The following is a 13,760-nucleotide window of genomic DNA, read 5'->3' on the forward strand; positions in this document are numbered from 1 at the left end:
CACATGGGGTCCCCGGTGCGGATGTGTTTGCAGGCTGTCTGCATGACAGACTCGCAAGCCTCGTTCAGCGCCCTGTCGATCCTGTAATCAGAGCCAGGGTCCGTCTCCTGAATCAGAGTCTGGAGCTGAAACAGAACACAAGCACCTTCACTACCCGTTAGATTACAGACTCAACAGCTTCCTCAAACTACCTGCGCCATGGCTGTCAATCTAAAAAAAAAAATAATAATTTGCAAAATCGGCACCAATTGTCATAGCTGCCTGCTATCTATAGATCTGTATAATGCCAAGGGTGCCCAAGATTTCCCAGTCCTTACTGCTTGCTGGCAGGTGGCCCCCAGGCTGTTCTTCTCTCCTCGCCCCAGTCTCATGAGGCAGTGCAGGGTGCGTCCTTTGCGGTGAAGCCCGGAGCAGTGGTGGTCAATCTCCCCGCGACAGTTCAGCACGATCTCAGGGCTCAGCGAGTAATCCTCCATCAGCATCCGCCGGTAATCCAGCATCTCCCCCTGACACTCCCCGCTCACCACCCGGCCTGCATACAACAAGCATGCTCGTTATACAGAGCACTCACACACACTACTCATTTAAATATATTGCACTGCTTTTTTGTTTTTAATTTAAAGTGCCCAATTACTTTGCTACTGATTTTCTCCCCAATTTGGAACATCACTCCCTCACCACAGCAATTCCTTACAATTGCTCAGAAGAACGGACAGTCAGTAGACGTCCTCTGATCCCACGACCAAGCCAATTTCCTCTTACAGCCAGGAAACTTAACAGAGGTTGTCAAGATACAGGCCTCTGAAGGACAAAAGCCAGCCCCTGCAGGTGTCCTTTTAAGCTTACCAGGCATCAACTATGAGTTAGGTAGAGCCAATGCAACACTCCCTCTGGGTATTTTGCACAGCCAGGACATTAACCTGTGCTCCCCTGACTGCATGATTCACCCAGCACACCATGCTTTTACCAAGTTAACCAATTTATGCTGCAATCAATTTCAGGTCAGTTCTCACACACCGTTTGGACTGTACAATAACATTTTTTGTACTCTTACCACATACCACACATCATCTATCCTGCACCTATTTAAAAAAAAAAAAAAAACCCAAAAAAAACACACAACACAAAACCCTCCTTATATCTCCAGACTTCCCAAGTTTCAAAGTTGGATAAATGCAGGTGTAAAAAACAAACATGTGGTATACAAATGTACAGATAAAGTAGAGCAAGAGATAGTTGAAAACCCTTGCTTATTATGCCTTTAAGGAAAGACCACACACAGCCCCACCTCTGTGCACAGCAGACTCCAGACACAGCAGCAGGTAGGAAAGGCGAGCCTCGCGGGCACGGGGCAGGTTGTCCACGTTGCACCGATATTTCCGCAGATCCACCTTGCAGGCTTTAGCCAGCGAGTAGCTGACTTTGTAATCCTGAGCGATAAGCTTCTGACGCGTCGTTAGAGCCTCCCGACACTGCAACGAACGACCGCAAGCAACATTAGCAATTATTTTTTTAATTTCTAACTATAGTTACCACCATACATCTATGCCCCCCCCCCCCCCATATATCTAGGAGAGAAATTGAGGAAGAAAACCAATATTATGCTCCCCTAGAGCCACAATGTCACTCTTCAGTTATGTGCAGCATTCACATGCAGCTTTGAACTGCTGATGTGGAAAAAACCACTTTGAACATCCACTGTGTGTGCAACGATGCACTACTATCATGATACAATAGGTTTCATAATGGGATGGTCCCAAAGGGCTATCTTGTATGATGTGTAATCACTATCAGTTAAAATGAGTGATGGACTATTTTATTAAAAAGAGTGTGTGTTCAAACAAATTCTGAAATTATTTCTCTTAAGAATTGTTTTGTGGATTACAATCTGAAGTACCCAGTAACGTATCACAATACCACACCACAATTACAATAAAATGTATCACAATTTATCAATACAGTGACTTGTTACAACTCTAAAGGAGGTGTTGGTTGTGTATCAATTGCGATACATTGTATTGTACATCTGGGTGTGGTGATACATTACTCTATACTTCAGAGACTGTATTGCACAAAACAATTCTTGAATGATAAATAAAAGTAATCTACAATTAGTATTCGCACATACGCTCCCTATCATTTCTTGTCAATAAAAGTAGTCCATTAATACAGTTGGATTATTTAGCATATGAACCTATTAAAGAAAATAGCAAATGTTTTAAAACATAGATGGAACCAGCCACTATAAAATTTGTTTAGAAGCTTAACAGTCCTAACATTACGGTTTCATATTTGCCACAATTCAGTCTTGCTGTATTTTTTAGGCCATTTTCCTTGAGTTGAAGTAAAATGGTGGCACAGTTCAATTCAGCTCAGAAAACAGGGTAGTCGTTCACATTCATCTGGGTCTCCTTTATTGAAGGAGACCCAGACTGATTTAAATGCAAATGTGGACTGAATAAAATAAGATGAGGTTCTCTGCCAAACCATTGAAGTGTACAGGAATGAAAGGAACACTGAAAAGGATGGGCTGTTAGTTTACCAAGTGGAAATGCTAACCAGATGCAGTAACCAGGAATATAAATTCTGCAAATGTCAAAATAACACACAAAAAATGAAAAAACACACAAGGGGCAGACATTTTAAACTTCACAGGAATGAAAGTAAGGATTTAGAAAGCTTAGTGGTTTGGGGTATACAGCTTCCCAACACTGCCATTTGGGTAAGAATAAAATCATTTCAATGCCTCTCGCAGTAGATCTGTTAACATTTGTTCTTCCTAGGTTATTTCACCCAAGCACTGTCTTTTGAATCAAATCATGTCATTGGATGAAAGCATGTTAGTCAATAGGGGAAGCACCTGGTTGATTAACAACAAGAAAGAAACCATTAAAGGGGTGGAGCAATTTAATCCAGCAGGTGAAATTACCAAGGAAGAGCAACACTATTTAAAAGCAAGGCTTGCAGACAGATTTCTTTAACCTGGTGTAGAACCAGATACTATTTTTTTTAAAATTTACTATGTTATGTTTCTTTCAAAAGTGCACATTTGACACCTATACAAGGAACAGGCAAGATGTATGAATTATTAGCTACAATCCATGAGGCTTTTTATCACAACCATATTTACAAAAAAGCAACACAGTCTTCCCCTTCCCCCCACCGCACCCCCCGCCCCGTGGAACAGCATTTCCTTGCATAGAGTACTGGTACAACCCCATTCACGCACCTTCTCGGACATGGATTCCTCAAACTTGTGGTTGAAGAGACATTTGTAGACTCTGCCCTCGCCAGCCTGCGTCTGAAAGAAAAAGTAAAACACATTCAAGAAAGCCAGACTTGAGGATTTCTACCAGGTCATGCGTTGATATTCCACTTTCTTATAATACTCAACAGAAAACTGAATTTGTTAAATGGTTCAAAGCAGCAGTTTTTTACACTAATGAGTTTTGAGGTCTAAATAACATACTTCTTCCACACCGTAAGATCAACAGACGCTGAAAATTGCATAATGTAAAAGAAAAAGAATGGCAAAATATTTGGTCGTCTTCACTCAGCCACATTGGTTCAAAGAGGAGGGTGCCCTTAGATTTGAGAGTTTGTATCACATTGTACGTATGAAGTTGGCAACACAACTGGTTTGTGATAAGTTAAACATGCAGTGGCAGCAGGTTTACAAAAAACACACACGCTCTCATCACACGGACAGTTAGTCATCGATTTGCTTAAATGTATCCATGTAGTCCTCTACAAAGACCAAACTATATTAATACAATCCCCAGAGGGAAGCAAGTGTTGAGTACGTACGTTTTCACAGAAGCGCTCACGGTCCTCCCGGCAGGAGAAATAGAGGTATCGGTCCAGGTGGAAGTCGTCAGAGGAGAGCTCAGCTACACGCAGGATGGCCTTCTTACACTCCTCTTTGATCTCATAACGGTTTTCCCGCTGCTCCAATTCCAACACCAGAGCCCTCTCCAGACAGGAGATCACCTCGCCCTGGGAGTGAATGTCCTGGGGGAGAACACACACCAGGGTTAGAAACTCACGCTGGCCTGAGGCAAATTAAATCTGAGGAGGACTAGTGTCCGTCTCAGCAGTCCTCTGGGCGAGTACTTAAAACAAATGTACACATATACTCTCACGTTCAGTGTCTTGCGTTAAACGCAGGAAAGTCAATTTTCTAAACAGGGTAAAAGCAGTGGTGAATAAGCATTCATAATGCTAACAAAATAGTCACTCTGAACATAAATGAAACTTTCCTTCATCTACCCTGTAAATGCCAACCTCACTGAATGACGTTTAGTTTTGTGTTCTTCCGCTGCACGGGATGCGAAGTTTGTTGGGCGTTTGAATTTAATGCAACACGTTGCATTTTTGAAGTGTTGAATTGATTTTACAAAAATATTATATATTTATTTATTTCAGTACTGGTGACCGATAAAGTGTGTTTTAAAACCAGGCTTTAATCCCTAATAGATGCATAGGCAGCAATTCAATAAGTGCTCCAGGGCTCAAGCATCAATATGGGGGGGGGGGGGGGGGGGGAATAAAAGTTCACGCATAATGCAAAAAATAAATAAATAAAAAAAAACAAACAACCCACACTGTTCTGTCAAATTATAGTGTGGATGCTTGACAGTCAAAACCGTTTAAAAAGTAAAACTTATACAAAGTCTCCCAGCTTTCGCTCAGTAACAAGGTGCAGATGATTGATCGATCTGTAGGAGCATTTGCTAAGGTGCATTAAATTATTTTTTTTTTTTATATAAATCTAAATTTATAACAGTGTTTACTTTTTAGGAAAAAAAAGAACGCAAGCCTATTTTTAGGGACCCTGTTGTTTATGATTCCAACAGGCACTTTACATAAGGACTAGTAAGTTTACAGTCTGTATACATATCACCATCTACACGTAAGGATTTCCAGCTTTAAACACCCAATTCATAGTACAATTAAATTGATGATTTAGTGACAAGTTGTCACCCATTGCCATGCCATGGAACCCGGTTATTTGAAATGCACTATATTCAGTGCTGACTAAAGCAAATCAGCATGCCTACACCATGTTGGTAAGCAAATATATTGCAAGGTTTTTAAAAAAAAAAAAAAAAAAAACACACCACACACATTTAAATGTAAATTGCAAATATGTAAATAATTTAATAAACAATTTTTTAGGCTTTGTTAATAAAATACCTACTCACATTATAAGCATGTGAGCAAATACATGAGATGAGATGCTATAGCAGGGGCAGTACATTTCACTAAGCTAAATACAGAATGTATAAGGAAATAATTAACTACTTTAGGACCTGGGTGGAAGTTTCACACACTCAATTTAGCAATCCAGAACAGGGCTGGAACCTGACCTGGCAGTGCCGACTTTGCCCTGTGGTATATGAAACACTGCTCCCTACCTTCTCTCCAGTGGAGATGCTGCCACAGTGGAGTGCGTTGACGTCCTCCCTGCACTTGCCCATGAAGCCGCAGATGAGCCGGTAGTCACTGAAGATGATGGCCGTCATCTTGGTGATGTACTGGTGGCACTGGTATTCTGTGATATTGGCACGGTGATCCACCAGGCAGGACACAAGGTAGCCCTTGCCTCTCTCTTCCTCTGCACATTCTTTAATCTGTAGGGTGATTGAGTTCTTTATTATTATTTTTTTAATACAAGTTGACAAAATGAAATGGTACTCTTGATTTAGTATATACATAGTATCATCTTTATTTTCATTTTAGGAGAATAAATTGTATATTGCACACAGTCCCTTCCTACTCAATGTGCCCATTTACCAAGGTTTCATTTCCCTTCCAGCTGAGGGTGCTCTGGCAGAATTGGCTAGAATTACAATAGGTTTTTAAAAAAAAAAAATGAACAAATCACCTGTCCCCAACACTGGCGTGGCCGCTGTGGGGAGATTCCATGTACAAAATATAAAACAGTTTGTCATAGCAATGACATGGGAAGCAAAGTGCCAGGATTAGCACAGAAAATGCTTCTCAGGTTTACAGTGGCTGCTGGGAGCCAATCATTTTTTTACTGGCAGAACATGCTGTTATTGAGCAGACAGAATTCCTCATCAAATGGCTGGACAAACAGGGGAGTTTACATGTGACACTGCAATATACCCTGCTGCAAAATGCAAGAACCTTCCCAAACCAAAATTAAAGAAACCCTTACCTCTGTAATTGTGCTCTTGCAGACTTCTACCGCAACAGATTCAAATTTTGGATCTGTAGTCAGGTTTAATTTGTAGTTCCAGAGTAGCTACAAGACAAAGTGGTCAGGAGTACACATTTATTAACTGGAGTGTACAAGTAGAATTAGACATTTGGGTTTTGGCACTCGGAGACTGGTGTAACATTTTAAACCAGAGGGCAAAAACAAGGTTAGTAATCCGATAAATAAAATTAATTATTTTTCAGTCCCAACCAACATTTCAAAATATGCAACCAATGTTATTTATTCACACATAGAGACACTATTTTATAGGGGAATACACAAGACTGGCCAGTCAACTGATGTGTTGTTATTCCCTCTCCCCTCCCCCCTATGCTACACTTGCAAGCAGTGTTGAAACAAATAAGTGCTTTACAGGTTTTTGCAACAATACCCAACAAGCAAAAGCTCAAAACAAGTTATCCAAAACCCTTATTGTTTTAGTGGCACGCAATAATGTTTACAAGCCAGCAACTGCAGTTCAGAACCTGTAATTGATGTTGTGAAATTGAACACCGAGAAAGCTTAGAAACAAAAACAGGTTGACCTTAACAGGGGAGTAATAAAAAGGGGGATGGGATACCAGTGTATGGGGGGGAAAAAAAAGAAAGGTATAAGGTGATAACTTTAATATACTAAATGAAAGCTTTCATGATCATTACTTTAATGAGATTTATTTAAAAAAGGGCCAGTAGCTACACAAGACTACTATTGTACTACCACCGTTAACTTTCTCTGTTGAGGAAGACAGGATGAACAGACAAAGCTTGTGGCTCTTTCGTTTTGAACTAAACCACGGTTTAAAAAAAGATCAGGTTCACTTTAAAACAATTTCGATTTGATTCAGTTGGACTATCCTTTATATAAGCATTCTTGCTTAGACTACATGGAAGGACAACATGCGCATATTGTTTTGTCGTTGGTATACAGAGTGGACTATACAGTTTCATGAATAACATCTTAATTAAAACAATCCTGATTGTAGATGTCTCCCTGATAAACGTGCTTAACTCAAATGTAGTCAGTCATTGAATGCAGTCCGAGAAAGAAAAAGGTAGTTGGAGACACTAGATTTTGTATATAAGCTACTGAACAAAAACTTAAATTAAAATGTAACCTTTTAACTATATGGTTTTATCCAAGAACAAAATTCAGTGTGTCAATGTACAGTAGTTATTTCAAAGTCTTTTTTACTGGCCCCTTTAAACACAAAATACCACAGATGCCATTTTAGCCAGACAAGCAAACAATCTTAGAACCAATTCCACAACAATTGCTTAGCAGGGACCTGTTGAGAGTGCGGTACTGCAGACTTGCTTACTTACTTTCCAATTTAGTGAGGTATACTTCAAAATTTCCATTGTGAAAGATCTTTAGGTTCTTTTTTGCCCCTTTAAAACCCCCACTTCTTTATTCATGGTCAAATTTTAGCCTCTGAAGCAAGATTTTATTATTTTGCCCCAGCAGTACCTTGGAGGATGGAATCCTGTGGGTGTGATGAGCACACAGAATACAATAAGAGGATAAAAAACTTACATGATTGCAGTCTGATGCGATCTCCGTGTCCTGCAAAACAAAAAAAAGGAGGAGACATTGGTCAGCTGACCAAGAAAGGGCAAATAAAATACAAAATCAGAACTGCAGCTCTATATTTACACATACAGGTTAGGAGTGGCTAGAGTAGCAAGCACGCAGACACACCCAAGCTGGGAATATCTGAACCAGAGAGGCAGTTTGAGGTCTAAAAATGTACATGCTCAATTGGATATTTTTGGTATGGTACCAGAAATAAATTTAATTACTTGACTTGTGTATTTCGTCTTAACTAAATTCATTAAAAAAATAAATAAATAAAAAAACTTCCCACACCACCAACACACAATCACACACCCAATAGAAACCACCCACACAGGAATGTATCGCATTAAGATATAGGCCTATATTTGTTTTTCTATAAAACTATCCAGCATCTAACCTTCCACTAAAATCATTCTGGATGTGTTCAAAATTCAGAAGAAAACCTCTCCTCTCCTTCCTGTGCACCCAGCAACGGTTATTGTAAATTCCACTGAAACTGGGACCTTTAGCCTGAACAAAACATGACAGAAATGCATGCAGCAAATTCCTGCTTGCTGTTTCAATAGCAGGCTCCAGCTCCATTGTTACAAATGAGAGTCAAGTAAAAGGACGTCAAAGGAAATGCTGAAGCCTATCCTGTACAGTGTATACTATTATACCATCTACCACTACAATATTGACCTTACCTCCTCAAAATCCTGTATCTGCGTTCCTTATTTCCTATTGATCTCATTAAAAATCACCAGGCTTACTATCCTTTCTCAACTAATGAAAGTGAAGTGGGGTTTGGTTTAAATAAATTAAAATAAAAAGCAATAACCGATTCTGTAGAAATTTTCTATCATCTAATTCAGGACACATGCAGAAATTACTGCTGCATATCATGACACATTGTGTCTTTAGTGTATCATTGCACCAGTACTGGGATTATTTTTTAGTACAAGCTAAATAAGGCAAGTACAAATAGCACTCCTTGTATGCCAAGGTTACATTAGCATCTAAAGCAGTAGCCATTTTAGACTAGAACCCCTACCAGCAAAACCTCTTCTGCAAGCTTATTAAAAATAGAGTCCCCAGTCCCCCCCCATTCCAAATCCAATTAAAGTCTGAAGCCAGGACAATAACAGGATCAGACAGCCTCACCAAAATCACCCTTTTAGGAGGAGACATTAAACCCAGTCTTCTTTAATCAGAGTCATACCTGACTATATCCATTCCAACTACAGCTGTACACGAACCAAAGCCTCCTCACAAAACAGACATGACTCCAAGGACCACAGCATAATAAAACACTGCCTTCGCCTCATGTATTCCACGCTAACTTCTCAGACACTCAAGGCAAGACTAATATTTATATTATTTAAAACAAAACAAAATCACGTTCAATCTGTTTTCTACCAACATACAATTCCTGGGAGTAAAATTACATTCATTACAGTTGAGTGCGACATACTCTTACTGAAATTCAAATGACAAACGTTTGACTTGAGCGTTTAACTTAAGAACATGAGGATAACAATTCTAACAATACCATATGAAATGAGTGCTCTGGAAAGGTTAATAGTTATGTTTACCAAAAGGTGGTTTCAAGCGACACACAATACTTGCTATTTGAAGCCTACTTACTGTGACCACCCACTACCATTATCTGAATGAAATGGGTGCAGTTTATGCATGTCCTCTGTGAAATGATAAAGTAAAGTAAAAAAAGAAGGTAGTGGTACAGGGATCACCCATACCAGACGATGCAACAACTTGCATCAATATGAAATGTTTCTTCAATTCAGAATGGGTACTGCTATCCACAAAGTACCAAATCTCTTTTAAATGCAAGTAACAAATTATGGGTGCATCGATGAAAAAATTAGTCTAAGCATTCTTTACATGACATATCGTATTGTAATAGAACTATGTTTTTTTTTAATTTAGTCGTCGCCAATTATTTTTACCTCGGTTTTTCACCCCAATTTAGCATGCCCAATTATTATCTGTTTCCCCGGCTCACCGCTCGCAACCCCCCCGCCGACTCAGGAAACGGAGGCTGAAACACGCGTCCTCCGAAACGTGCTCCTTCCAAGCCGTCATTTTTCGCACTGCAGATCCACAGCAATGCTACCAGACCTATAGTGCCGGAGGACAACACAGATCTGGCGGCTCCGCTGCAGAGCCACAGGCGCCCTATCGGCCACGGGTCGCTAATGCGCGGTGAGCCGTGGATTCCCCTGCCGACCTAAGCCCTCCCTACCCGGGCAGCGCTCAGCCAATTGTGCGCCGCCCCCTAGGAACTCTCGGTCACGGTCAGCTGTGACATAGCCTGGATTCGAACCAGCGATCTCCAGGCTATAGGGCACATCCTGCGAGGAGCGCCTTTACTGGATGCGCCACTCGGGAGCCCCCTATAGAACTATGTGTTGATCATTTGTATCGTGATACAAAACCAAAAAGCAGAACATAGCTCATTGTAGTTCACCAAGCAGTTCTTGAATGAATAGGCGAGTTTTAGAGATGTACAGTATGAATACATACTCTCCTTAACTCATTTATTTTTCATCTTCAAATAGTACCATAAAAAAAAATGATAACTTAAAATGTATTATGCACCATACAAGTAGCCCATTAGGACATTTGAAATGCACATCACATTGAGACAATGATCTACTGTTAGCACAGTGCTGGTCTGCAATCCAGAGACCAAGAAAACAAGTCAAACCTGAGCAAGTGAAAGAAGTTTTGCACCACTGGATAACAAAAGTGGCCTTCAGTTTAAAAAACAAAGTATGTCCGTGACATATACCCAGGCCACATCTTAAAAAAATAAAATAAAATAAAAAGGTATTCCTTCAGCTTTGATTACTAGCACACAGCCAGACTGTAAACCTTTACCGAAGAAAAAATCTACCACCTTTTTATCCAGTAGATATTGAAATGCAATTTCAGGAACAGTGCAGCTTTAAGAGCTCTGGGAACTTTAAGTTGTTAGCAGCCTACAATTTCTTTGAGAATTCAATGCATTTTACGCCCCCTAAATTTAACACATAAGTGATAAAGTACATATATACTGCAGCCCATATCAACACACTTTCAGATAGTGGAATTTGGAAAACTAAAAGAAATCCACTTTATAAATGATCCCATTAATGATGGTGCATGTCCACGGATGCAATGGTCTTCTACCAGCATGCTATTACTAGGATTAATACACTGCTGATCTCATCTCAGTGTCATGCAATCTCAGTGTCATGCAATCTGCAGAGGTACAGCCCGCAAAGTTAATAGCACTGCAATATAATAGCTGCTCTGTAAGACTGAGTGGAGATCCTGCTTCCCCTCTACCATTGCTTATTCACTGTAGAGATTAGAAGCCTGTGACATTTGAGCAGGATACTGTAGATATGTCTCTCTGAATCAGGGACAGCTGAGAGGCATTAGGGATATTAGAACACAACATGACAGCATTGGCAGGAGAGGGTTCAGCATTGAGATTGTAAAATAAAGTAAAGTATTCTCAGGGAGGAGGTCAAGTAAGCACATGGGGCCAACAACAAGATGATGACGTCATTTGGGCTTGTGGGAGTTCCAAAACCCTGAATGCAATTTCTGTTGAGCTATAGGTCTACACCCTATTGCATGTGGAAACCATTAATCTGAATCTGAAAGTTCAACCAGAGCAAAATGGACAAACTGCTCTCAAAACCTGTGCAGTAGCGAATGAATTAAGACTACACGACTTGATGTTTATGCAGTGGAAACTAAATTGACCTAGCTTACTGCATTCCAGGAAGGCCGATTTCTTTATAAAATGTCAAAGAAATAATTTAAATATCAAAATGCATGATACTACAGTAATACAGTGAGTAATATGATTGATTTATCCTGTAATCCAAGCTTGCAACAATGACCCATATGGAAGGAGGGAGTCCTGGGATGTGAAGTCTGTGAGGAGTCGATCAGCAAGAGGAGCCACAGCTGAGGCAGCCACTCTGCTGATCTCTCCTCCCAGGCAGGCTTGGGACCTCCTGAACCATTAAAAACCAATCAACTGTGACACTAATCCATGCAAATCAAACATTAACATAATCCACCACACACCCTACACACTTCAAAATTCACCAGCTCCCACAACACTACCAGACAGAGCCAGCTAGTTAATATGCACCTCCTTACCTTCTTTCACATCGAAAGGAGCTATTTTGCCCCCTGGGATATTTTAAACCAGAAACAACCCGCTGAGATGCGGCCACCTTGTTAACAGAAGGTGTAGAAGCAGAAAGAGCTACATCAAAGTTAAGTCCATTGGCAGATAATGCAGACCTTTCCAACAGCCCAGCAGTGCCATTACATCTGCAGTTGCATCACTCTGTGGGCCAAACAGATGTTTCTTTTAAAGACTCCAGCTGTGCGAATAATGCAGCTTCAGGTCCGCAAGCACAACAAGCTATAGGTGGTATCCAATATTATTGCACAAGAACTACCTAGCCTACAGTGTGGTTATTTTTCATCTTCAGGTTTAGGGTACAGCCTTATTATCCAGGTGGAGATGGTTGAACACACATCTCTAGGTCACACTTCACATTTCCTTATCTAGCCTCTGTCTAGTTGGCTCGGTGCTGGCATAAAAACACCATGCCTGTCACGATAAATCTTGCACTGCAACGTCTGTCACAACATCCATTATTTAGAACAAGCCAATTAGGCAAAGTTTACCAAGTTATCAGTAGCCATGAATGTGCTTTGCATTTAAAACAGGGTTGGCAGATTTTAAAATCACTATTTAAAAAAAAATCAAAAAAAAAAATCATTGATTTAAATCAATTTCAGACATGAAAAGTATGCTTTAAAAACCTTAATAACACAAACATCTTAAACTCTTACTGTCTACAAACAAACTCTTAGGGCTGGATTCTGATCACCGCGCAAAAGCAAGCGTTAACGCTGCTTGCCCCAGATTCTGTTGTGCATAAATGGGGAAAAAAAAACAAAACACCACACTGCACTGAAACGGTATTCTGAAGATATGTCTTGCCCTGTTAGAGTGTCTGCCCCATCATTATCATATTTGCAGAAGCGATTCTGATGACAGTGCAATGGGGTCCCAAATAGACAATTGAGCAATGTGTTAAGACCCACTGAAACCAGGTTTATTTAGTGGTGCAATTAGGAACTTTAACAATTGAACACACTATAAAAAGCAAAGTAGAAAAAATGCTTGTGTTTGGACTGACACAGAAAGAGGAAATCAAAAGAAAAGCATGACTGGGATGAGTGAGGGGGATTTCTCTGGCATACTCCATCGCTAAAAATCTTTGTATGTATGTTCTTGTATTTGCTATGTAAACTATTCACAAACCACCATTTCCAATCATCCTTAATTTACAGTTTGGAGGTACTGTACAGCTACAACTATGGTACTACAAAAAAATTCCACAATTTATAAAAAATTAAACCAACCCTGATTTAAAAGGAGTTATTAAAAACATGCAACCAGACACTCAACCTTTATCAGGTCTTTAGAGCAGGGTTTGAGGACAGTAAAGCCCACCGCACACAGCCCGACTCAAGCCGTCCCGACTCATCTCATCTCAATTGGCTGTACAGAGTCTGGATGAATCGTATCAGTGTGCGTGCACTTAAAACCAAGATTATACAGATTTCAGTCGGGATGTCTTCAGATTTGAAGATTGAACATGTTGAATCTTTTTCAGACGCAGTTTTGTTCAGATGTGATCAGTCTGTCTGTGTGCAGCGGTTGCCGACCAAGACTGACTGAGACCGATTAGTCATAAGGGTGTCAACCAATGGTGAAGCAGGTTTAGGTGACATAGCTTGTCATGTATCTTGTCACAAGATGGCGGAATATTGACAGCTTTCGTTCCACAGGTAAAAATACATTAGGTCTTGAATTGCTCCGAGTGTCCTGAATTCCAAAATATCAGGATATGTGCACAGTTGAATAGGTATT

At 40.2% G+C, this 13,760-nt stretch overlaps 1 protein-coding gene across 1 annotated transcript in view; it reads right to left on the reverse strand.

Annotated features, from left to right (window-relative positions):
* The window catches only part of LOC117424518 (Golgi apparatus protein 1-like), a 47,990-nt gene that overhangs the window by 14,087 nt on the left and 20,143 nt on the right, over positions 1-13,760 (reverse strand). The window contains exons 2-9 of the mRNA XM_034040911.3: positions 7,760-7,789; positions 6,185-6,271; positions 5,418-5,633; positions 3,808-4,011; positions 3,230-3,301; positions 1,289-1,472; positions 318-532; positions 4-125 (exon numbers count right to left, since the gene is read on the reverse strand). Coding sequence (XP_033896802.1) covers positions 4-125; positions 318-532; positions 1,289-1,472; positions 3,230-3,301; positions 3,808-4,011; positions 5,418-5,633; positions 6,185-6,271; positions 7,760-7,789 — 1,130 coding nt within the window. The remainder of the gene's footprint in view (positions 1-3; positions 126-317; positions 533-1,288; positions 1,473-3,229; positions 3,302-3,807; positions 4,012-5,417; positions 5,634-6,184; positions 6,272-7,759; positions 7,790-13,760) is intronic.

The sequence above is a fragment of the Acipenser ruthenus genome, chromosome 19 (assembly GCF_902713425.1).
Source record: "Acipenser ruthenus chromosome 19, fAciRut3.2 maternal haplotype, whole genome shotgun sequence".
NCBI classification, from domain to species: Eukaryota; Metazoa; Chordata; class Actinopteri; order Acipenseriformes; family Acipenseridae; genus Acipenser; species Acipenser ruthenus.